General features: G+C 35.8%; 1 protein-coding gene across 1 annotated transcript; it reads right to left on the bottom strand.

The window, feature by feature from the left end:
* Positions 1-5737: 5737 nt before the first annotated feature.
* Positions 5738-14178, bottom strand: LOC113326404 (probable serine/threonine-protein kinase SIS8). Its single transcript, XM_026574142.1, has 11 exons — positions 14000-14178; positions 13871-13899; positions 13721-13761; positions 13200-13375; positions 12961-13042; positions 12759-12857; positions 12593-12658; positions 12446-12495; positions 12266-12347; positions 6014-6108; positions 5738-5816 (listed from the first exon to the last, which is right to left on the bottom strand). Exons 1-11 carry the CDS (start codon positions 14176-14178, stop codon positions 5738-5740), a joined length of 978 nt encoding a protein of 325 aa, XP_026429927.1.
* Positions 14179-26869: the final 12691 nt, after the last annotated feature.

The following is a 26869-nucleotide window of genomic DNA, read 5'->3' as shown; positions in this document are numbered from 1 at the left end:
AAATTTAAACAAACATTATCATGAAGTGTTTAACTGACCTATTGATATCCAGTCTAAGGTGTCAAGCAACAACAACAACATGTACACAAGGTATTCCCGTAAGTTTCCATACATTACAATTACATATTTTCTCCTTCACATATACATTCCATATACTTGATGTTTCATGGTTCTGCACACACCAACAAAACTCAAAAGAACCAAACAAATTGTATCTTCTCTTCTTTTCAACTCTGTTCTTGATTATCCTGTCAGGTCTAGGGACAAGAACTAAACTTTGAGCTTCATATTCCTTCACCTTCATCTTTCTATCAGACATCAAACCCATCATTTTCAAATTAAACCCTTCAAGGATCATGTGCATAGGTTTGGATCTTATATCCAACATCCAACTATTGAAACTTTCAAAAAAATTATTTGTCACATGCTCACATTTTGAAGTAGTATCAAAAGTAGATCTTGCCCACAAATATGTTGGGATATGCTCAAAACATTGGTGTGCCCTCTTATTATCTGTTTCCATGGTAGCCATATACTTATGGTGATTTGTGTTCCTATAGGCCTTTATTGCACCCCATGCTAATGTCTTCATATGATTTCCCCTATGACCCTGGCCCTTAAAATTCTCGAATATGTGTCTAAAATAGAATCTATTCCTATTTGAGGGAAACACTTCTTGAAGTGATGGGACCAATCCCTTCTGCCTATCTGAGACTAATATCAATGGAGCAGGATGTTCTAGCAACCTAGCCTTGATTATATTGAGAAAAAGAATCTAATTTTCCTTATTTTCACAATCACATATAAAGATTGCCAGAGGATACATACCATTATTGCCATCAAATGCCTTGATTATATTGAGAAAAAGAATCTAATTTTCCTTAATTTCCTTTGATAAAACACCCATCTAGACCTATAAATGGACTGCATCCATCCTTAAAACCAGTCAAAAAAGCATCAAATGGCAAGCAACAAAAACTGAAATCCTTACCAGTATCAGTGGTAACAAGAGTTATACTCCATTCATTCTTTTTCAATATCTGATCCATAATATTAGAGCACCGCTCGGTCGAACTCGCATGTGTTGCTATCTCAAGCATGTTTTTCAATGATAGTGATCAATACTATAAGTCTTGATTTCTAGTCTAATTATAGATGTCTCGGACTAGGACATAGATTGTGTAGTTGATCCTTAGACTTCACGGCGTTCATCATTTGAAGAGGAAGAACTACTAAGGGGAGATTGTAGAACTTCATCAACAAAATATATGTAGAGACTGAAACTCATCTATCATTTGGAAATTATATTTCTACTCTATCTTCTATATTGAGACACAAGTCGTGTTACGATATATTTTTCTATTATACACATTTGAGATTTCGAGATGAGTTTAACTCGCTTACATATTTCTCGAAATATGTGTTGGCAAGCTTTCGCTTCGACCAAGTTCATCTTATATTCTTGACGCAAGTCAAAAGATGATCATGTGAAAATTGCCGAGTAATATCTTACATGGTTTGTGGGATACAATATTTGATGTAGGCTTGGAATGTTTCGTTATGATTATTTCAATAACTTGAAAATTGCTTTGATGCTAATAGCGTCCGAAAACGGCTATTGTCATCCTCTAATAAAGTTTCAATGATTGAAATAAGAGTTTAGAACACTTAACCATCATTGGATATGTCATGTTGTGTATTCTTGCAAATATGTAATCCAAGTCCGACAACCATAGTATGCATACCCGTATGCGTACCTGTTGGCTTGGAAATCCGGGAACCTTGGTGTGGGTACCCGTTTGCGTACCGCCGTAAGGTTCAGGTCTGAATATTTCTTCTGGGATTGGAAATGCACGTACCCATTTGCGTACTGCCGAAACCAAATCTTGGTCCGGGTATTTCAAGTATGCTTACCCGTTTTCATACTTGAAGGTTAAAGTTCTAAAATCGGTTATGTTCATGAATTTAAACATTTATATAATAAGGAATGAAATCTTTGCAAACCGTAGCTATAATGTTCATGAATTGATTCGAGTGAATCAAACCGATTTTTCTTCAATTATGTTCTTGTATACTTCTATGAGAATATAACAATTGAACAATTTTTTAACTAGTTTCATTTGATTCATTTGAACTAGTTATGGTTAAGATGAACAAGTTTGATATGAGAGTCATCATATGGCTAGCTTCGGTTAATTATTATTGAGTCAACATGGTGTACACGTTTAAGTACGGTTACATAAACCTAAATGAGGGTACATTTCATTTGTGTGTAACAAGCTAAGTTCGATCTAACAGTTGAAAGATATTAGCTTTGAAAAGGCGAGGGTACCCAAATATACCACAAGCTAAAACTTTTCCTACCTATAAGTCCTTTCTCCGAAAGTGATTGTCTATGGACTGAGTTGAGACAATACAACTAATCGGTTCACACTTAGTCTGATCGTCTATGGATACGAGATCGAGACAATGCAACAACGAAGTATGTTTACTTGATACAAAGGTTCAGATTTAACCAAACACAACATGATTGCTTATCAAGTAAATAGGAATTAACGTTTGTGTAATTTACTTTAATTATAATAAAACAATTATAATACGGAAATATAAAGTAAATGACACAACAAGATTTTGTTAATGAGGAAACCGCAAATGCAGAAAAACCCCGAGACCTTGTCCGAATCGAATACTCTCAGGATTAAGCCGCTACACAAAATGACACCTAACTTCGTATAGTTGAGACCAAGCAACTAAACCTATAGTTCACCTAGTTCCATCTGTATTACCACCCCTCCAACTTATAAATAAATCACGTACTTGGAACAATTCCTTTGGTTCGTATTCCAAACAGTAAAGGAACAACAAATATATTTGGTATCAACTCTATTCAACCAAGTGATATGAGTCGGACAAACGCTCTTCCGTATATCTTAACATAAACTCCTTCATCAGGTCCTTAGATTTATCTTATGTTCAATTACCGAAGTAATTGTTTAAGATTAAGCCAACAACACTCTTAATCCAAAGAATTGTGTTGATGCCGATCTACTCAATTAATCAATCCAATCTACCACAAGGGTAAACCGATTTTTAATTAGATCCTATTTTACCAAAACAAGTACTATGCACACTAAAGATTATAAACCCAAGTCAGATCTTCAATATCTTCTTTGTCTTCAAATCTTCTCAAATCTTCAATAAAAACCTGCACACAATCAATTGAATCTCTTGTGATCAATCACGCAGAGAATGGAGTCTGTTAACGATGGATTATCACAAGATCGTCTTTAGAACTAACAACAGTCTAAAGATACCTGTCGAAACTCTGAACTAGTTTGAGTGAATCTTATATCAGAAGACAAGATCCTCAATCATAAACAAACTAGGTGCAATCAGATTTCAACCACCGTTAGTCAATCAAATCAATCGAAAACAAAAGATAAACCGCAATTATCTAGTTTCCCACCAACGGTACACGCTAGAGCTTCTCAATCCCAAAAAAGACTTTAAACTGAGCGGCCGTAAGAGATTTCTCCTAACTAGGTTACTCTCCTCTCCGAATCGGCGACTACACCAGTAACAACAACAAAAGAAGAAGTCTGTTGTTATGAAGGATTAGTTTGCTAGAAAGGAAAACTTCAAGTATTTATAGACAATGCAGTTTGGACACCAAGGAATTTCCAAAACCGAAAATATTTTTAAGATATTCATTAAAGCACAAATTCGGTTTCCATAATTCCTAGAAATGCTATGTCCAAAAATAATGATCGAAATCTCTTGGAAAATATAATTAGTAAATGCACATTACTAATTCTTGTATTTCCCTACAAAATGAAATTAATAATCTTAATTAAAAGATTCTTAACTTACTTATGTTTCGATCCTGGGATTTTCTTCCTTTAGCTATTAAGGAATAACTTTGAACAATTAAAGAAATAAACATTCACAGCACGTGTTCAAAGTATGTCGACATCCTTACTTTGTAAGTTCTCTTTCACACTTACAACCTTGAAACCGGTTTTCCACACTTCCAAACAAATTTAGAATTGGTTCATCTGACTTTCAAGAACTATGTGATTGATCAAACAAACAATCAATCACAATCATGGGTTTAACGGTTCTACCAAAACAAGTTTCGGTTCCACCTCCATGTGAGTACTGGCATAGTCACACTAGCTTTCCAAAATTTCGGTTGACTAGGTACTAGGATCAGTTCCCCACATATATATGGTATCTAACATATATTTGTTGCACATTTCCATGGGATCAGTTTCCCTTTGCCTAAAAACGTGTCGCACATGTCCATAGGATCGATTCTCCTTTCTGCTATTAACCTTGCTGCACCTCATACAAGGATCGGTTCCCCTTTTTGATGTACTGCACCCCTTACTAGGATCGGCTCCCATTTCCCAGATTTGGTCAGACATAACACAAACCCGATCATACCATCTCAGGTGATTACTTAAATTTGTCACACTTCCAAAAAAGTTTAGAATTGGGTCATCTGACTTTCAAGAACTATGTGATTGATCAAACAAACATTCAATCACATGGGTTTAACGGTTCTACCAAAACAAGTTTCGGTTCCACCTCCATGTGAGTATTGTGCATAGTCACACTAGCTTTCCAAAATTTCGGTTGACTAGGTACTAGGATCGGTTCCCCACATATATATGGTGTCTAACTTATATGTGTTGCACATGTCCATAGGATCGATTCCCCTTTCTGCTATAAACCTTGCTGCACCTCATACAAGGATCGGTTCCCTTTGTGATGTACTACACCTCTTACTAGGATCGGTTCCCCTTTCCCAAATTTGGTCAGACATAACACAAACCCGATCATACCATCTCAGGTGATTACTTAAGATCAATTTCACTAATAAAAGTCATACCAATACATAAGCCAGGCCTTTGTGAATAGTTCTACAAAGAACACAAACAACTTGTGAGCGGTTATACTCGATCACACATATTGGTTGTTCATAAGATATGCAATGAATAACAAAACCAATAACACCTGGAATTTCCTTTTCGGTTCAGAAACAAGTTTATGAACCTACTTCCTTAGAACACATGTAAAACATTGTTCCCTAGGATGAAATCCTCACCTCATACCCATACATAATCACAACATTCAAATGATTATGGCGATGTCTTATCTACAAAGTTTAATTTTAAGCAATAAACCTCGTATTGTATTCCTTAATACTATGTCTATCTAGAGTTTAAATATGCTTCGCAGTGTTGTTTTCAATATGCACGACTTCAAAGATGCGTTAGAGATTGATATAGTTCAAGTCAAATATCACTAACCTCAAGTGGATATTTAAGTATTTTTTACAATTATACCCTTGAAAGATGACCTAGTTTTAATTTGCACAATTCTTAAGGCAAAGAGGAGAGAGGAGAATTTTTAAGTATTTTTTACAATTATACCCTTATGGATAATTACTAATAAAAATTTAGAAATGAATTATTTCTCAAACCATATAACGGATATTCGTAAACTTTATACCATTTGAAAGAATTTTAAAACACATACTTAACGATATAAACATGACTATCAAATTATTCATATTTCTTGTACTAATAATAATCAATTAAAAAGATAATTTTAAAAATATTCCATTATTTGATGATATAGTTAATCTATTTTGGGACCGAGAGAGTATTAGAAAATAGAATTCTACATATTTTTAGACAGGAATGCGGCAAGGAATATATGTTGTTGGCTGTTAAACAAAATGATGATGTCTCTGCACAACTTTCAATTTTGCAAGCACTTCTTCGAACGTTGGGCGGCATTTCGGATCACTTCATAATCAAATTGGAGTTAAATATATATAAGAACCTCAAAAATGATACAAAAGATTTTTCATTTAAATACTAGATGACCGCTTGCGCGGTGGGAGGCGGACGAAAAACATATGCAAGCAAAATTGTCAGCTGTACGTGCATATAACTGTTGCTAATTAGCTGGATAAAAAAATACTCCTAAAATAAGCACGCACCTATGCCAGCAACTCTCAGTTAGACATTCCCAAAGCGGGTCAATGTCTTTTGGTATCTCATTTCGTTGGTTCATGAATCCTACAGCCGCGATCACCTGCTCAATTCACCTCCATATATACCTTTAGTAGAAAAGAAAGTTGTAATTCAACTATTCTAGTTACTTGAATACTTCCTTTTACCCTAACTATATTAACTTAGAAAAGCATTATAAACATTCGACAGCGGACGATAGAGAAACTTCATCAAAGAATTTCTCGCGTTAATATTTGCAGTGGTCATGCAAATTAGTCGATTCTCTTTTCTTAGATTTTTTGATTTATGTTTGGATTCATGATTAATTAGAAGTTTAATCCCCTTAATCTTCTAATCATTTGTTTATGTTATAACTTATTTTTCATTATTTTTTCTTTTTCTTTTGTATTTTTCTTCTTGTTTCAATTCCATGAATTTTTCTGGGAAGTATAATTTCTCCTTTTCTCTTCTTATTAATGAAGTGCTAATTCTTTTTGCAGGTGTATTCCTACAGTCCTCAGGTAGTTTAACCAGTATGGTTATATGGATCTAGCTTCCAAACAAGTCACACAGTTTTGTTAATTAGCAAGTATTGCTAGTCATCTCCAATTGATGATTATTATCAGTATGTTAAGTTATCTGTATAGAACTAGAAGGATTTATATGGGGTTATTTCTAGCTTTAATCCTTATCATTATCCAAACTCTTCTTCCTGGAAATCTCCATGTTCACAGAGATTCAAAAATTTAAAATCAAGTTTTGGCTCTCTCTTCGGTCAACTACGGTTACCATGATCTAAGCTCCCTTAATAGCTGGCATTCTCCTTTTTTTGATAAATCTAAAGATGAAGACTTTCCCAAAAAAACAGATTCTTTCATAATGATTTTCCTCAATCAGAAAGAATTCTTTCCTATATTGAAAATTCTCATAACTTCTTGTTATTCCTTTATTCCAATAAAAGTATAAACCTTAAGCATTCTAAGCAACTGAAAAAGACATCTATTTCTCAAAATCCTACCCTTTAACGAAGAGTTGTTGGTTCTGCTAAGCTTATAGATGGTGCGACTGAAGAGTGGAGTACCAGTATCCTAGGTAAAATTCTTCATAAGGATAAAATCGAGTTGAAACTAGTCATAACTGAGATAAACAAACTTTGGAGGAGATATAAAAAAAAGTTTATGAAAGTGATAGGAAGAAACCTTTTTGTCATTAAACTTAACTCTGTGGAAGAACAAGAAGAAGTCATTAATAGAGGTCCGTGGATTGCAGATGATGCTTTATTTGTTATTCAAAAGTACGATTCTTCGAAGAAGGCAGAAGAGCAAGAGTTTTCGGTACAGGAGTTCACAGTAACTTTGAAGAAACTAAGATTGGAACATCATAACAAAGCTGTAGTGGAAGAAGCCATCAGTTTCTTTGGTACCAAGATTTCCACAGATCTTCCTAATTGTCGCCCAAGACATGGTACGAATATTGAAGCAAGGGTTATGATTGATTTAAACTTCCCTTTGATAAGGGGTGCTTGCTGGAATACAAGAGTTGAGGGTCTTGTGTGGATCAAATATCACTGGCATATTCAACCCCATAATTTATGCCCCAAATGTTTTGTTCTAGACCATAAAGAACAGAACTGTGCTTTCTTTGAACATAAACTCTTCTTATATAGGCTCTCAATTGTGGAATATGAAAAATATCAACTTGAGCATCCTTCTGATGCTGAGGATGATGCTGAGGATACTGCTGAGGTTGCTGATGAAGACCCTGTGAATGAAGAGGAGGATGTTGTTGTTGATGAAGGACAAAAATTTCCAGAAGGAGAAGACAATAGTGAAGATACTAGACAAAATAAAAGGATGAGAAACTCTAAGTTTAATGATGAACCCTCAAACAATCCTCATAACATTCATGTCACTCCTTCTAGTCTTTCCATTAATCCTAATGATCCAACTATTGATATTCAAAACATCAATGAGATGGAGATGGAAAAGAATGGTGGAGAAGCTGCATCTACTACTCTTGGAAAACTAGGAATTCCTGCACTTCAGGTACTTAATATTCTTATTTCTTTCCATTTTTCTCATTACTTTACTACTCACATTATGAAAATTTTGGCTTGGAACTGTCAAGGCTTTTGCAAAAAAGATACTAGAGACCATCTTTTTGATCTAAACAAACTGCATAATCCTGATTTAATCTTCATTTCTGAAACAAAAATTAATGATGCTAGAGTCCTAAAATTTTCTAAGTCACTTCTTTTTCCAAATTCCTTCTAAGTACCTTCTATTGGTCTTGCTGGTGGACTGTTACTCTTATGGAAAGATGGTTTTCAAGTTGATATAGTTCATTCCAATACAAACATGACAAATGTTGTCATCCTAAATGATCCTTCTATAGGAGAATGGTTCTTAACTTGTCTTTATGGTACTCCTTATAAAGAAAAACAAACTGAGCAACGGGAGTATATTAGGAATCTAAGCAAAGTTGTTAAAGTTCCTCGGGGAGTTATAGGAGATCTCAATATTACTCTTGACCCAAGTGAACGTGTTAATCACACTTCCACTTCGAGTAATAGTGTTATTACTCAGTTATTAAGAGAAGCTGACCTCAAGGATTTAGGGTTTAGTGGCAATCCCCACACTTGGACAAGTAATAAACATGGTACTGGTAGAATCAAAACTAGGCTAGATAGAACTTTAGTCAATAGTGAATGGTTCTTGAAATTCCCAGACTCTATTTTGACTCATCTTTCCCAAAATGGGAGTGATCATACTCCCATATTACTTCAGTTGTACAACAATCTTTCTGTCAAAGGTAAAAATTGGAAATTTTTTGAAAACTGGTTGCATAACTCTACTTGTGTTTCTGAAATTGAGAATTCTTGGACTTCTAATGTGTCTAGATCTGCATCTTTTGTGTTTATGGATAAATTATCTAACAATAGGAAGCAACTGTCATTGTGGAATAAAAACACTTTTGGTCATATTCAAATAACCATCACTCAACTGAAGGATCAACTGACTTATCTTCAACAATCTGATATTAATGGAAGTAATACTCAGAAAGTTCTACAAATTGAAGTAGATATTTCCAAATGGGATGATATTGAGTCAAGTTTTTGGAGACAACAAGGTAAAGATAGACATCATGGTGACATGGATATGAACACCAAATATTTCCATACTAGAGCAAACATGAGAAGATCAAGGAACAGAATTGATAGTCTCCTAGCTCCAGATGGAAATTGGTGTACTGATAGAGATTCTCTGGATAATCTTTTAACTACACATTTCAAGAAGATCAATACTTCGGTGGATATAGCAGATTCTTATAACTTCTTACAGCATACCAAAAGTGTATAACAGATAAAGACAATTTGAACTCCTGCAAATTCCTTCTGAGTTTGAGATATTTGACTCTCTAATGTCTATGAAAGTTTGGACTTCACCAGGTCTAGATGGATTTCCACCTGAATTCTATTAAACACAATGGAAAACAGTTAAAAAAGGATCTAATTCAAATGATCCAAAACTTCTTTCATTCTGGTTTCCTTCTCAAGCAACTTAATAGAAAAAGATTCTCTCTTATTCCTAAGACAGCAACTCCATATACAATCCTGAAGATTTCAGACCTATAGCTTTATGCAACACCTCCTACAAGTTAATTTCTAAGATCATTGCTAGAAGGATGAAAAAACATATTGGGAGAATAATTTCACCTATGCAAGTTGCATATGTTCCAGGGAGTTTAATTTCAGAAAATATTTCTCTTGTGCAAGAAATGGTTCATAGTATGAAGAGACAATCTGGAATGGTTGGTTCATTAGCTTTGGAGATGGATATGTCAAAAGCATTTGACAGTTTAGAATGGGATTTTCTTATGCAAGTTCTTAAACAGTTTGGTTTTTGTGACAAGTGGTGTCAATTGATTCATCAATGCATAAGTACTACTCAAGTTGAAGTGCTTTTCAATGGTTCTCCTTGTCAATATTTTCATCCTTCAAGAGGTATTATGAAAGGAGATCTCTTGTCTCCTTACCTTTTTATCATTGCAATGGAATCTCTGTCTAGAAAGTTAGATTTTTGTGAACAAAAAAAAATTATTTCTGGTGTGAAGATAGCTAGGAGAGCACCTAGAATTAATCATCTCTTATTTGCAAATGATTGTATTTTGTTCTCTAAAGCTAACCTGGATCAGACTAGGAATCTCATTGAAGTTATTGAAGAATTCAGTTAGTGCTCAGGACAGGTTAATTTCAACAAATCATCAGTATATTTCAGCAATAATGTCAGTCCATCTGCTTCTAATATATTAGCTGGTATTATTCAAGTACCTATTATGGATCCCAAAGAAAAATATCTTGGGCTTCCATTTTTTTATTGACAGAAACAAAACAGTCCCTTTTTCTACTTTGGTTGAGAAGACATAAGTTAGACTATCTAAGTGGAATTCAACTAATCTTTCTGAGCCAGGAAGAACATTTATGGTTAAGCATGTTCTTAATGCTTTGCCTGTTTATCATATGACTTCCTTCAAATTGCCAGATCAAACAATCAAAGAACTTAATTCCATACAAGGTAAATTCTGGAGAAGAAAAGATACAAACAAGGGTGCTAATATTTCTTGGACAAACTTGAGAAGGGATATAGAAGATGGAGGTCTTGGATTTAGAGACTTAGAATGTTTTAATAAAGCTTTGCTTTCTAAATCTGCTTGGAGACTTTCTACCAGAGGTTCTGATCTACGGTCAGATGCTATGAGTGCCAAATACCATCATAATTGAGACATTTTTGATCACACAGTTAAAGATGATTCTTCTTTTTCCTGGAGAAGCATAAGTTCTCAAATTCAGTTTATAGAGGAAAACTGTTTTTGGAATCTTGGTAATGGCTCTTCAATTAGGATTTGGAAAGATGACTGGATTCCTGGTCTCAACTCTCCACTTGAACCTATGATAAATGCTATAAACCCTTCTACTTTCATTTTAGTCATGGAATATTGGTCTTCTGAATGATCTCTTTTCCCCTAAAGTGGTTGGTATCATTATGAGTTTATCCATTCATCCTTCTCAGGAAGATAAACTTATATGGAAGTTAGAAAAGAATGGTGAATACACCCTAAAATCTGCTTACAAGAAAATTTATGAAGAGACTCATGGTCATTCAGATTTTTCTGTTGAAAGGAAAGTTATTTTCTCAACTATGTGGAATCTTCCCATTCTACCAAGGATTAAACATTTCATTTGGAAATGTTTACGAGAATTTCTGCCTACAAAAGCAAGAAGACTTAGATTCTCAAGAGGTGCTGACACAAACTGTCCCTTGTGTGGCTCAGAAGAAGAAAGTGCTTCGCATATTATTCTGCATTGCAGTTACTCTAGAGCAGTCTGGTTTGGATCCACAGGCCTGCAGTTTGACCCTCTCTCAAGAATTGTCTAACTGGATTATTCAGTTTAGTCATGGAATTCTTACTTCTGAAACTATTACTAAAAGAATGGTTACTGCTTGGGGAATATGGAAGGAAAGGTGTTCCAAGGTTTTCGATAACAAGTTATTAGATCCTCAGAAACTTATTCTTAGGATTTCTACTTTATCTATGGACTGTTATGAAGCCAGGAAGAGACTACCAATTAAGTTAGTATCGAGAGTCGAAAGAACTAACTTAAAATGGATACCTCCTGCAGTTGATTATTTTACTGTCAATTTAGATGGTTCTTTCGATCATTGCAACAAAAATGCAGGAACTGGACTGATTCTTCGAAATTTGGCAGGTACATCCAGAGGCGCAAAGTGTACCTATGTTGAACAAGAATCAAGTCCAGAACATGTGGAGGGATTAGCATTATGGGAGGCTGTCAAATGGATTGAGCAGCTGAAGCTTGATTCAGTTAACTTTGAGACAGATTCCATGATACTAGTTGAAGCAATAACTAAAGGCCAATTCAACATCAACTGGCAGTTCCATCATTTCATTAGAGATATTATTCTTTGTTTTAGAAATTCCAAAAACTGGAAAATCTATTATGTAGCCAAAGAACAAAATAAAGTGGCTGACACTCTTTCTAGGATGGCTCGTACACAGAAACTTACCAAAGAATGGTATGTTTCCACTCCTAGTTGTATTTCTGATCAACTCCAGATTGAATCCCTGGGTTGATCCTTTATTCTATAAAAAATTTCGAATCAAAAAAAAAAAAAAAGTTACTTGAATACCATGGAATCATACCCTGTGACGCAACGTACCTGCATTGAGTTCAGGTCATTCCAAGGGACTTTTAGAGTTGCAAGCTCCCATAGAACAACTCCAAAGCTATACACATCAGACCTGATAAGTTTCCCATTAGTAGTTAGAAAATATATATATTTAATGATCGAGCAAGTGAATGAAAGAGTGAAATGTTGTTGGGGAATTTTGTCGCCTACTTCTCATCTGCTGGCTCATTGCGGATAACCTCCGGAGCCATCCACTGTGCCTGCAAAACACAGAAAATATATTGGGATCTGTTATTTCAAACCTATCGAAGAAAGAAAAAAAAACTAAGGCGATGCTGTATATGACGTGTATCGCACCGTTCCATCACCGGTACTTGTTAGAAAAGTTGCATGTTTGACTCGTGAGAGACCAAAATCACCAACCTAGTAACAATGAAAACAATTAACAAGGAGGTTAATAAATGACTTCTCCTTCTGCCTATTATAATATTATCCACATCCCAGAAGCAGAGACTATAGGTACCTTTACCCTCCAGTTCTTATCAACCAAAAGATTTGATGACTTCAAATCACGGTGAATGGTTGGTGGGTTGTGACGATGAAGGTAATTCATACCTCGTGCCTACAAAAGAGGTAGACGTTAAACAATATTTATATTCTGAAAATCTGGTCCGAGTGAAATTTCCTTAGTAGAAGTTGTTGAAAGGAATTGCAAAGATGCTCACAATGTCCAAAGCCATGAGAATACGCCGTTTACAACCTAATGTATTAGTAGTGTGAAGGCGAAGTAACCGAAACAAACTTCCACTGCCAGTAGAAAGAATATTTGTACACTCAGTAAGTAGAATAATACTCCCGCCATGTTTTAAAATGATAGTATCTGTTTTTTTAAAACGGAGGTAGTATGAAAGGTAAATTATCCAGTAAGAAAACAATATGAAACGGCTAAAAGTAGAAAATGAACCGTGGAAGGAACTCGGTGACAATACCCAGATGCTGAGATGATGTCACTTCCCCCATGAAGAGTACCACGCTTGGATGCCTCAGCCTCTTCATCAGTAATACCTCTTGTCTGAAGGAATGTTGCATTAGCAAGTCTTCTGAGTATTCAAAGTTGGAAAGTACTTTTATAGCAACATCCTGCTAGAAGTGTAAACGAGTTCCTATTAACAGCTTGATGGAATACAATTACAATCCCTCTGCACCCTTGAAGGGTCAGGCTGGGTGACAAATGCTACGTCCTAGATCCTACCGCATCTTTTTTGCTCCATTCTATATGAAAACACGTATAGTGTCAGGTTCGACCCTAACCTGGGCATGGTTGGTAGGTGGTGGGTAAATTTATTTCTCTTTACCAGTCTAATTTTCTGTTGGCTGATATACCTCATCATTTTCACAATTGACCATGTAATCTGACAAATGCTTTATATATGTGAATTTTGATTAAGAAATGTAGATTTCTAGAAGGAATTTAAGAAAATATACCGTGCCACACCATAGACCGCGATACACAGTCGCACATGAACCTGACACCCAACAACACGTATTATGATAGATTAAGAAAAAGAGGACTATGTATAGTTGATGAAGTATCACAGAAGTAAATGCTTTAGAAATAATGTGAACATCTATTACCTCGCCCAATCTGTTCACCGAAAGTTAAACTTCAACCAGATATGATAATGCAAATAATCTGTTTTCATATAGAATTTACGGAGGGGACTACTCATGCTACTTGTTCCTTTAGTAGAAGAGGGCAAGGACCTATAGAGCTCATTGCCACCCGCAGCCGGCAGGATTTGTTGGCTTTCGCAAGACCATGATATTCCCTTCACTCTAGAAGTTATCATCATACTTGCACCATTGTCATCAGCAGAATCTCCAAAAGGATTCACTGGGCATATGTTCTTATGGTCAGAAAGAGCATTTTCCAATGTTTTCATCTTCGAACATACTTTATTTTTGGGTTAAGTGGCAAAATGCCCCAATTTGGGCTACAAGGTTGTGAAAATGCCCCGAACGTTAGGCAAAAGATCAAAATGCCCCATTCAGTTACTTTTACCTATAATAGTCAAAATGGGGCATTTTGATAACTTCTGACTGGTCAACTGTGTTATGAAATGTCTTTTTTTCCCTTGTACAGAAATACCGCCTGACATGATGTCACACGTGTGCTGATAAATTCATAACACGTGTGCACTGCAAACAGATGACACACGTGCAATCTAAACTGGCGACACGTGGAATGTGATGGACACGTGGGCTGAGACACCTGTACCACACGTGTGGTTCGTACGAATACTTCAATTCTTATCTTCAACCTTGGTCGTGTTTGAGCCACCGAAACCAAAATACCAGATCGATACAGAGAGTGAGAGAGAGATAGAGAGACAGAGAGAGATGGAGAGACAGAGAGAGACATTGAAGACGGGGAAGAATAGTGAAATTGCAGATCGAGAAGATAGATGAGACGGAGAAGATAAGAATCGCGTTTCTTAACCCAGAATAGGTAACTTTTAACCTAATTTTGTTTTACGATTTAGGGTTTTCAAAACCTAGTGAAATTGTTAACTGCGATTAAGTTTCAGAGAGTAAAAATGAAATTAGGGTTTCAGAATCTGTAGTCACCACAATCGTAATTAGGGTTTCAGGGAAACAAAATTGGGTTTTAGTGAATCAAATTTAGGGTTTTAATAAATCTAATTAGGGTTTGAATAAAAAGAAATTAGGGATTATAATTTTGGGTTATTGAATTTTTAGCAGATGATTTAGGGGGTTTTCCATTTTTAGGGAATATTTCAATTGCTTTTTGTCTATGAATTCTGTGTATCTCTGTTTATTTTTGTAACTGTTGATTACTGTGATGGCATGGCATGAGAATTTCAGTCATGTTTTCTTCAATAATGTATCTGCTGGAATATATTAGTCATGTTCTGTGCGTGAGAATTTCAGTTGTGAATTTTGGTTAAGTGTGAGCAATTGGATATGAAATACAATAAGCATATTAAATATGAAACCTGTCATTGGAAATCTGGAAATTCAGCTGCATTTGATACTAGTACGTAAGATAGATTAGAGACTTACAATTTGTATTGGTTTTGCCAATAAGTCTTTACTTGGTTTGTTTTAGATATCAGATTATTCAATTCTCTGTAGATGTATTAACTTGAAAGTGTTGGATACAAAATTGCTTCCTCTTCCTCTTTTCATTATTTGAAAGTGTTGTAGTGTATGTGTGTATTACTTGGTTTAGATAGTGTATGTGTGTACTGTTATAACTGATTATTGTTTCATTTTTGTTAAATGTTTCAGAATGGGTAGTGAGGATAGGAATTTCTGGATTTCTGATATAGGACAGAGGTTTAAGGACCTTTATTGTTTTGGTTGTAAAGCTGGTACCAGTGGAGAAGCTTTCATGGCTATGCTAAAGAGCAGGTTGGTGAATGAACAGGGTATGAATTCTACACTAGAACTGTTTTTATTTAATGATGATGATGGGAATCCATATGATAAGTGTGAATCAGATGAGATGTTTATTTCATTTTGGAATAAAGGGAAACTAGATAAAGACAATTTGGTAAGACTTTAGTTCACTATAATTATTCCTACAATTAGACATTGGGGTTTTGTTTGCGATACTGCTAGTGTTAGTGGGGTAAGTGGTATGACTAATTTTATGACTCCAGTGAAGAAGAAAACTGTTAGTAAAAGGGTTGAGGTTAGGAGGAGTCCAAGACTTAATAAGACTGCTAGTGTTAGTGGGCTAAGTGATATGAGACCAACAAGACTTGATTTTGTGCATGAAGACCTAGTTGTTTGTACACAAGCATCTGTTGCAGAAAACCCAGTGCATGAAGCACAAGTTAATGCTACACAAGCATCTTTTGCAGACAACCAAGTACAGGGGAATGAAGATGATGACTAGGTGAATTTACCTAATCTACAACTGTCATCCTAATGATAGGCCTGATTTTTTGTTTTAGGAACATAATGAGGAAGAGGTAACTGGAGATGAAAGTGAAGAGGTACAATTATGAAGATTGGGTTTCTATGTGTGCTAGAGGTATAGATATTGATAATGAGACTGATGATTGTAATGAAGATTTCAATGTAGGTGGATTTTATGAAGAGCAGAGTGCACAGGTAAATGCTACTTCAGATGAAGAAGTTCCCAGATATGATGTCACTCAAGAGGAAGAAGTCCTGGTATCAATATTATACATCCACACAGATTGAGAGATAAGGGAAGACCTTGTGTCAAAAGAAAGAAGTCCTGGTATGAGAAGAACAAGCCGCGCAAAAGAGTAACAAAGTGCAGCGTATGTAAAGGTATTGATCATAACATTCTAACCTGTCAAGGTCCTCCAGTTGGATCCAACCCCAAGAAGAAAGGAGTGAGAATGGAGTGTTCTGTTAATGGGGAAAAGTTATGTATTACTGTTGCACCAACAAAGAAGATGAGGAAGGCCTTTTCTGCACCAAATACTGCATCAACATCTGCATCAAAGAAAGCAACATCATCTGCATCAAAGAAAGCAACATCATCTGCATCAAAGAAATCAGCTGAGGTACCACCATTGTCAAAAGGAAAAACTGCATCAACATCTGCATCAAAGAAATCAACAACATCCTCCTCCACTGCAACCAAAAGGAAGGTAACACATCCATCTACTTCTTCTACACCTTCATCTGCCTGTTTTAACCAGACTTATCATGGTATTATTAATATTTCTAGCCAAACAATCAACATTTCTGAGCCACCATCAAAAAGGGTTAGAAATCCTAACTCTAAATATCAGTAATATCAGAGATAGTAGTACTCAGTTCTGTTTTATGAATGTTGACAATATTTTGTTACATTGCTTTTGTTTACATACATTAACTTCTAATTCTGCACTTTACCTTCACTTTGTCTTTAAACTGTGCACAAATTTGATCTTCAGAATTATAAGATTGCTTTTGTTTTTCCACAAAGATAGCATCAGACACCCATTGGAAATCTTCACATTTTTTGCATTTTAGGTAGCCAATACCATAATTCCATGATGTTTGAGCTATGTTTAACATCCTCACCTTAGTTGAATTGCATTTGGGGTTGATACAAGGAGTATATGACCAAGGACAATCAGCAAATTTGGATCACCAACACAAGCTTTACATCCTCCTTTGTACTGAGGTGTCATGGTTTTAATAGCATCATCAAACCATTCGAAGTATGGACACATAGGATTAGAGCAAGAGAATAATTTCTTCCCTGAATTAGCACCTTCTTTGACCTTTAAAAGTTTCCGAATACCATTACAAGGAACTAATTTACACCTACTGTATATCCAAGGACAATCAATTGATTGATGATTATTTTCGTTGCACATCTCACATTCCTGCAAATTAAGTAAAAATTAAAGTAAGATGGATAAGATACTCACCCCTTAACTATGTTCTTCTTTGAAAAAATCTTGAAATTGCTCTTACCATTTTCATTTTCTCACTTGAGCTAGCAGACATTTTGAAGAAAAAAAGCAATATACTGATTTAAGGTTGTGAAAATTCCCCATTTATATAAGTCAGGCGAGACAAGAAAGTGACTGTTAATACAACGGTCGGAATCTACAACGGTCGGATTTAAAACGGTTGAAATCTGTAGCCGTTGATTTGAACTCACGTGTTGCAATCTTAGATTGTAGGACACAGTGGTCATTCTCTTAAAAAAAAACCCATTGTTGTAAATATAGCAACCAAATCTCCAGCCGTCCAACTAAAAGAATAGCCACGTGTCGCAATCCTAGTTAACAGGACATGCTGGTCATTTTAGAAAAAGAAACATCCATTTCAGTAAATATAACCACTTCATCTATGGCCGTCCAATTTTAGTCTAGCCACGTGTCGCAATCTAACTAAATGTGGCACATGGTTAAGTAGTCACGTGCTTGTGGGGCATTTTGACAGAAGGGTATAAATGACATTTATTTACACGTGCGGGGCCACACGCTTACTATTTTGACCACTTAACCATGTCAGACGGAAAACATAACAGATTGGGACATTTTAATTCCGTTTTGGGGAATTTTGATCTTTTACCTAACGTCCGGGGCATTTTCACAACCTTGTAGTCCAAATTGGGACATTTTACCACTTAACCCTTTATTTTTCGATCTCAATGTCTGATGCAAAGTTGTGTTAATAGAGAGAGAGGGACACATAAATAGAAAGACGAGATGGTTTACATTTATAAATAGATCAAAACCTACCAATTTTGACATCATCCGAGGAATGACAGCTAGGGGACTGTGCCGAGGATCAAATACAGGCTTAGTTGTTTTTGGGCCGCTATTACACAGACGACTACAGCTGGGACAAGAATCATTTTTTAAGGGTTTTGTACCATGGGAAATCGGTACTATGGTATCTCGAAAAGACTCTAAAGCTATTGATACACAAATAATCCCAACCAAAGTATCACTATCATCATATAATGGAGCGGTGGTGCCAAGTACCTGACATAGTCGGCCTTGTATATTCATGACAGGAAAAATCCCTGTCCAGTTCTCCCCTGAGGAATTCCTTTGAAGTTTTTCATTCGATACATTGTCTTGTTCCTCAACTAAGAAGCCATTGATATTCCGACCAAGAGCTTCAGACGCAGGGTAACCAAAAAATTGTTCGGTCGCTCTATTCCTGCAATAACATATATAGAAAAAAAGTTTAACATCCAGAATTCCGGTTTACTATCCATAAACATTTTTATACGTGGAAGTGTACCATAAACATTTTTATAGGTGGAAGTGTACCATATATGTTATGTCGCGTATTGCAGTGTCTCAATTTCAAAAAAGCATCATTCGAAGCTCAAATACGGAGGGAGACTAGTAAATAAAATGATTGAACTCATTTGTTACTTTTTTCAGTTTCTTCGTCTAGGGGGTTCATCCGAAACTAAAATACTCACCAATACACTATGAGACCATCGAGATCAACAATATGGAGTGCCTGACCCATTGACTGCAAGATATTCAAATACTGTTTATTCGTTAAGTTTATACCTCCTCTTCGAGGATTATTCGGATGTTCTAGGCTAGTAGTATCACTATTTTTACAAATCCTAACACCAGTACTCCCCATTCTTCTTGGATTGGAGCCAGATCTTGATTCCTCAGTTACTTTGGACGGAGACTCGAATCTTTCTTTCTTTGACATGCTTTCTTTGAGGTTGGCATCTCCAGCTTCCAGTTCTTGAATCTTCTTCTGCAGTTTCTGTGCTAGTGGAATGTCCATATTACTGCAGGGGCTAGACTTCAAATAACAGTAAAAGTGAAACTCATAAAAGTAACATTAAGAATCTAACATTTTTTATTTAGTAGTACAACTATAGTTATGGAATTCTCATTCTCAGATAATTCTCGACTCTTTATATCTTGAAAGGTTAATCTTGTTCTTTGAAATTCCAAGTTTAGAGTTCCAAGATTAATAACATGTTCGCACATTAGTATCAGTTTGCCTTCTGCATATATGGTTTGTGCACAGACAAAAACATACAAATATACTCTGTCTTATTAGCAGATTGAAACAAGGTTGTAACGCATTTACTTTCGAACAAATCATGTACCAAAGAATGTAACCATTACCCAAGTATGTCACAAGAGAAGCACCTGTACTGTGCGCGCCAGCACTCTGTTCTGACCATGTCTTTTCGGAACCTCATCAGCTGCCACCACGAATGGATTTTGTATTGCCTACTAATAACATTTGGCATGTGCTTGTTAAATAGTACCACATCTCGTAGGACATCCTAGGTCTCGCGCTTAATAAGTCTTGGACAATCCTAACCTTGCAAGCCGGTTTTCGAGGTTAGTTAGGCCCGAGAATTCCTAACATGGTATCAGAGCCAGGCCCCTCTCAACGATGCCCGTGTTTCCGTGGTTTCTGTATCCCCGCCAATGTGCATTCGTGGTTTCCGTACCACTCCGCATCCCCGCCAGTGTGTGTTCGTGGCTTCCGTGTCACTCCGTCTGTGTAGCCCTAGTCGTTGAGGGGAGTGTTAAATAGTACCGCATCGCCTAGGACATTCTAGGTCTCGCGCTTAATAAGCCTTGAACAATCCTAACCTTGTCAGCCGGTTTTCGAGGTTAGTTAGGCCCGAGGATTGCTAACAGTGCTGAGGGACACGTAATATTCTTTGGTTATGTTTGGGATTTATTGATGGAGGGTTGGACTGAAATCAAGGACTTGGGAAATTTGAAATCTCATGGAGTCATGGTGATCAACATTAGGATTTTCTTAACCACCGGATCCGTAAGTTTGATCATGAATTTGGTTAAGTTGTTAATGGATATTTCAGTTTTAGTTTTTACTTTGTGGATCTTTCATTTTTGGCTACTTTGCAACTAGTACAAAAATGCTATATGGAGTCATGGACTCCATAACATAACCACGCATCTCTTCAGTTCAACAAATATCTCCAGAACACTCCTCCTAATCGTAGTACAAGTTGATAAGTTGATTACTAAAATTAATTAATCTTAAGTACGTATGTCCATTAACACAGAAAATTCTGTTCATTTAGCTGATAGTTCTAGACAGTCGGCGACCACAATCTCTTCGTCTTCGAAACGATATAAAGTGTCTGCAGGTCTTTCAACCTTTATCTAACAACCATTTTTTGGGCACTACTCCATTTTAAAGAGGGATCATGATTTTAATTTTAATAGGACATTTAGAAGTAAATTGAATTACCCCTTATCCAAATATTTATCTTAAGAACATCTTCAATGATTAGGGTCAAGGTCTTCCTATTTTGAGGTCTTATTTAGTTGAATTGATAAAAACTCGGAGAGTAAAGTTTTCATTATTGACTGTCAAAAGAGTAAAGTTTTCATTGATCCAGTCACTGTAAAGAGGATTCTCAATTGCGTTTTCTTGATTTCGCCTGTTGGTGAACCGAGGAGGACATTCAAATAATCCATCCAAAGACTTCATTAACCGATATTTTTTAATGAAAGGAAGCACCAGATTCGTCTAAGTAATGAGGTTATCTTCCTTCGATTTAAAAGTAACAAAATTGGTTAATTGTTTAAAGAGACCTTGGTACTCGAATTTGAAGTTGGATCTCCATTGTCGAATTGAAGAAATTGAAAAAGATTGAAATAAATCAAGAAAAAAATTGAGAGGAAAAACACTGATGAAGATTGATTCAAGATCTAAAAAATGAGACGCGCGGAAGAAACAGATCGACACCCAGAGAAAGATTCTTTTGTTTCTCTGTCTAATATCATAGTTCAATTGATGAAAACTCAGAAAATAAAATTTTCTTTACTGACTGCCAAAAGAACAAACAACATTATATAGTTGTCAGAGAGAACGGAAACCAAGAAGATGGTTAGTCAACATCCAAGACTAACAGTCTTAACAAATTAACAGACGCTCACATAAGTGACACACGAGTGGATACGGAGACAATAATGCAGTGTCAACTGTAATAGTTGATATAGACAAGAAAATGAAAACAAACTATTATTAAGAAAAAAAATATAAAAAAAAATAGGTGGTCACTGTTAAAAGACAAAAAAAAATTAAGGATAAAAGTTTTCACCTAAAATTCATTTTTAATCTCCGAGGTCCTATGGCTTTTATCTAACAAACTTTGTTTATTTAGAAACATTTTTTTTTTTTTGCAAAGTCCAAAAATTTGGAAACAAAATGATGTGGATTTAAGATCCAAGATCATAGAGAAAGTCTAATCTAAACTTTTCCATTTACACCACTTAGCCATGTCATCATTTTTCATGGCATTCATTTTTGTATTGGAGATGAAACTTTGGTGAAAAACGTCTTAAATCTTAGGTGGCATACAATTTTAAGACCTTGACCCCTTACAAGATATAGGTTCAAGATCCTCTATCATATATGGATGAGCACTTGGAATCGAATCCGGAAAATCAATATGTTTCGTCCGTGTTTTCATGGATGATTGTCCAACTTGTATATAATCAACTGGAATTGGATACAATTTGTGGGATCCCTCTAATTTTGATTTAGGGATCCCTAAACACCAATAGTGGAACCCATTTTCCTGAAAAGGGTTCTAGTTTGTTCATATATGAATAATTCCAAATGAGATGCATAAAAAACCACAACAAACAAAAGAAAGTGATTTGAGGTACTACACCGTGGGTTGAATTTAACAGTTTGTACCGAGTGAAACAAGGAGGTGGGACCCAATCCAACCAACACCATTTTGTTTCACTCGGTATAAACTGTCGGATTCAACCCATGGTGAATCATTCTTTTTGGGATATAGGATTTTTTGTGGGTTTTCACGCGTTTCACTTAGAATTTCTCATATATATGAGTACATCAAAACTTCTTTTAAGAAAAATGGGTCTCACCTGATTGTCATGAAATCCACCATAAAATAGTCAATTGTATCAGAGTGGGTTTTAGATTCTTAGAGAAGTTTTGAGCACTCGGTCCTTAGTTCATTAATGAATACTAGATGTGCGCTCGTGCGCTTCACGGGATCAAATTGGTTGCCCAAGTCGTAAACTTACATAGCCCGTGCAGTTTTCTAGAATTGGGACAATATTAAACCTGTGGGACCAAAAGCGCTAGGATTTATTATTATATATTCTAAATTTTGTATAACAATTTTCTATAGGTCTAAATATTTTGTGGGACCAGAAGCTCATGTAGGTCTAAATATTTTGGGGGCCAAGAAGCTCTAGAATTTGTTATTATATATGCTAAATTTTGAATGAGGGAGGATCCATGGAAATTCCTAGATGGACAAGGTCAGATATGATTTGCACCATTTTTCCGGCAAAACCCAAACGATAATGAATTTAAGTGATATTTTGATGATATATTCCTCTTATAAGACTTTATATTCTTACAAAAAAAATGAACACAATTCGAGACAGCAAACATCACCATCTACCGATCTTAATTTCAACCGTTAACATTGAACGACTGATATTCAAAGGGGTAGATGGTTGTTTTATACATCTCGAATTGTGTTAATTTTTATAGGAATGTAGAGTCTTATAAGAGGAACATATCATCAAAATATTACACTTAAATTCATTGTCGTTTGGGTTTTGCGGAGAAAATGGTGTAAATCTTTTCTGACCTTGTCCATCTAAGAATGTCCATGGATCCTCCTCATTTTGAATGGAAATTTCCTATTGGTCTAGATATTCTCCGGTTGAGCCAGTAGCTCTCAGCTTTTTAGCCAGTAGCTCTCAGCTTTTTACCACAATAGAGTATTTTTATGTGAAACCATACTATTAATTAATTAAATCCTTTTTCTAGGGAACATATAATACTTCTTATTATATCATGATTGATGTTACATGCCATATCGAATAACGACCTAGATCATTAAAAGAAATTTGGGATGGGACTAAGTGAACATGACATCATATGCTGTAAACAAAAAGCATACCTGCATCCTCAGTACTTTCGTATTGTCATTCAGTTCCTGTCATGGATGCAGTAACTTCACCTCAGCACCTATATGTATTGTCACGGAGTTACTCCCATGGGGACAGTATCTCAATAAACAAGTGCTCAGGTGAAGTCACTGCCGCCATAAGAGTACCGCGTTTAAGTATCACTATCATCTTAGGATGGTGTATTTGTGTCATGCATAAACTTGTAATAGTCGTCCTCGTGAATTCCTGCATGGGAACAACCCACCCAAGCTTTCCCCTGCAGACTTACTCCTACCAATTATTACATTTGCTGCATCGACGTCCTTCAAGCACTATGCATATGCCGCCCAAGAACTTCTGATGCAGATATAGGTTTTCAGCCGCTTGATTCCTGCAGTATGAGGTTTGTCGTAATCCTTTTTTAAGGGTCTGCCAAATACAAAGGAGATCTTGTTAAGTTATATAACCTAACTCATGTTCAGAGGCAACTCTAACACAGAAACTGGTTGCACAAGGGATATATTTTTCAGCATGCAAATGTTTCATTGGGGTTGAATCTTCTTCGGTTTCAAGTTCTTGAGTTTTACTTAGCGGACTGTTCTGTATTGGAACATTAATCCATATATATATATATATATTTCGATACGAAACTTATAAAACACCTAATTAAGAAACTTATCGAACTTCCACGGCCACCACCACCACCGATAACAGTGTCAATTGACATAATCTTGTGTATCATGTTTGTAGAAAGATATCCTTACATTTAAAAGCACATGTAGAAACTTATCCTGGATTTCTAAAGTTATTGTGAGACTCACATATAAACACAAATTTCCCTGGATTTTTCTTCCGCTGCATATTCCAAATTTTAAGTTCCAAGACAATAAGATTCTAATTTAATATCACAAGCTGGTTGGACGGAGACAATGGATAATAGTATTAGTTTGTCTTCTTCGGAATGGTTTGTGCACATCTTATCATCTTAGCTAATTAAGAGTTTAATATCGCCAGCAGGTTGGACGGCGACAATGGACAGTAGTATCATTTTCTTCGAAATGGTTTCCGCTCATTATCATATATCACACAAGCCAAAATCACCTTAATTGAAACAAAAGAAGATATCGAGAAGCTTGAACTGTTTGAAAACAAATTACATCATAAGATAAGCACCACCACTAGACACCAACTCTCGATACTGGTGGCCATTGTTCAAAAAATCATATTAAATTAAAACAAAAAAAGATATCGAAAAGATTGAACTGTTTGAAAACAAGATAAGCACCACCGTTAGACACCAGCAGCTCTCGATTTGGGTGACCATTGTTTGTCCACGTCTCCAGTGTCTCGACTCGTTAGGAATGAATGAATTAGCTAGTTACAGCTGCATACCAAAGAACTCCTGAAATGATAAACGTTTTAGTTGAAGCGTTCTAGGTGACTCGGAGGCATATTCTTTCATTTTTTTTAGTCACTTCTTTTTTCAGAAAATGGGTCATTTGTCCAAATATTTTTTTAAACATAGTTCAAATGGACGAGTAAAAATTAGTATGGGGAAATTGACATTAAAATAAATAGCAAGGATGAAACTCGATTTATCTTAACTTAAGCCTAAAAAATAGTAAGGATGAAACTGGATGCATCCTGATGTAAATTAAAAATAAAAAAAAAGTATTTGAAAATGGGTAGGATGAAACTGTTTACATCCCGGCTATTTTTACATTTTTGTCCATTTAAACAGTATCAAAACCTAAATGTCCTTTTCACCCAGGAATTGTTGATTTTGATATTTTTAACCAATTTTGTGTTCTTTTTTCTACTTCTTTCTCCAAGAGGTTTTGGCTCCTTGGTCTCCTTTTATATCTGTTTTCTTTTCTTTTATATTTTTTTTTTTTGAAGAGAAAGGTTGAGATTATATTAAAACAGAAAAAAGAGTACAGGGGAGGAGCGCCTAAGCGAGACAAAAGGTGACGGCAAACGCCAGCACCAAAAGCAAAAACACAGACTAGACTGGCAAAAGCCAACTCTTAACTAAGCAACCACAATGAAAGATCCTGCAACAAAACAAATTAGTGCTAAAACACTATCAAATCACTTTAGCTTCCTAGCTGCGGATCGTTGTCCTTTTCCCAAATTCTTATTCGGAATTTCGCCATTCTATTTGAGCCATGACCGCTCTTTTTCAGTTTTCTTATTTTTGTCTTCATAAGCCAAAAAGTGAGCGTATTTTTCAGATTCCACTTCATAGAATTCTTCATTGTCTTCGTCACACTCTTCAATTAGAACTCTATCTTGATCACGAAAAGAATGCTGATTTTCATTGTCCAACACTTTGAAAGTGTTGGACACTTTGATACAAGGGTCACTGCCCTTAGCCTTGATTGTTCCTTTCTTATCAATTACTGCATTCTTAACAGGAGACTTTCTGTCTGAAGCAGCCTTCCAATTCCCATCTTCACTTGTTGATACTGTATTCGTTACAATAGCTCCATGATAGCCAGTACTTGTCGTCTTCATTGGGCTTTTTGTTGGAGCTTCTTGATTCTTTACCGGGTTGCAAACCTTATTTGCAGTGATGCTTGAGTTCACTGCCTCTGTTTCTTTGACCTTGTCCTGGTTTTATCTTGTTTTTTTGGTTTCCAACCAACTTTCCTGATTTTGTTACAGTTTTTAGCCAAATGACCAAAGACCATACATACTTCACAACTTGGAGGCTTCCATTGATATTCCACTGGAAGTTCCAAAGCAATTTTTCCATCAATCATTAGTGGGATTCTCTTTGGAAACTTGAAATCAATGTCGATTTCAATACACATTCTAGCATAAACTAATCTTGTTCTATTGATAGCCAGAGCCTGGCAGCATAACCGGTATTTCTTCGTTTGAGGGTACCATCGAAGATGCTGCATGTGGACACTTTGGTCTTTTGCTGTTTCACATCTATGGGAACAGCGAACATTGCTTGCGGTTAGGATTTTTTTGAAGATTATAAGGGGGTTTTTATTCCGAAGTTAGCGTATTGTTATTTTACAATTACGTTAGAATTGAAGATTATTATTTCATCTGAGCTCATTGGAGCTCATCAGAAGTTTACAGGCGCGAATACTCAATAGATAGCCTTGTCTTTCAAGGTCTTTTTGTGTGGTTCGAAGCATCGAAGTTTATGAAGTTTGGAGCTATAAATTTGAAGTTTAAAGCAGATGGGTGT

This window comes from Papaver somniferum, unplaced genomic scaffold (genome assembly GCF_003573695.1).
Source record: "Papaver somniferum cultivar HN1 unplaced genomic scaffold, ASM357369v1 unplaced-scaffold_10, whole genome shotgun sequence".
NCBI lineage: Eukaryota > Viridiplantae > Streptophyta > Magnoliopsida > Ranunculales > Papaveraceae > Papaver > Papaver somniferum.
This window is presented reverse-complemented; position numbering and strand designations above follow the sequence as displayed.

What these genes read in the sequence shown, in the direction of transcription:
- LOC113326404 (XM_026574142.1), bottom strand. Translation starts at nt 14,178, where the DNA reads ATGAAAACATTGGAAAATGCTCTTTCTGACCATAAGAACATATGCCCA. An exon ending in TTCTCATGGCTTTGGACATT is followed by an intron (nt 12,858 to 12,960) that starts GTGAGCATCTTT and finishes CCTCTTTTGTAG; the next exon opens with GCACGAGGTATGAATTACCT. An exon ending in AATGAGCCAGCAGATGAGAA is followed by an intron (nt 12,348 to 12,445) that starts GTAGGCGACAAA and finishes GAAACTTATCAG; the next exon opens with GTCTGATGTGTATAGCTTTG.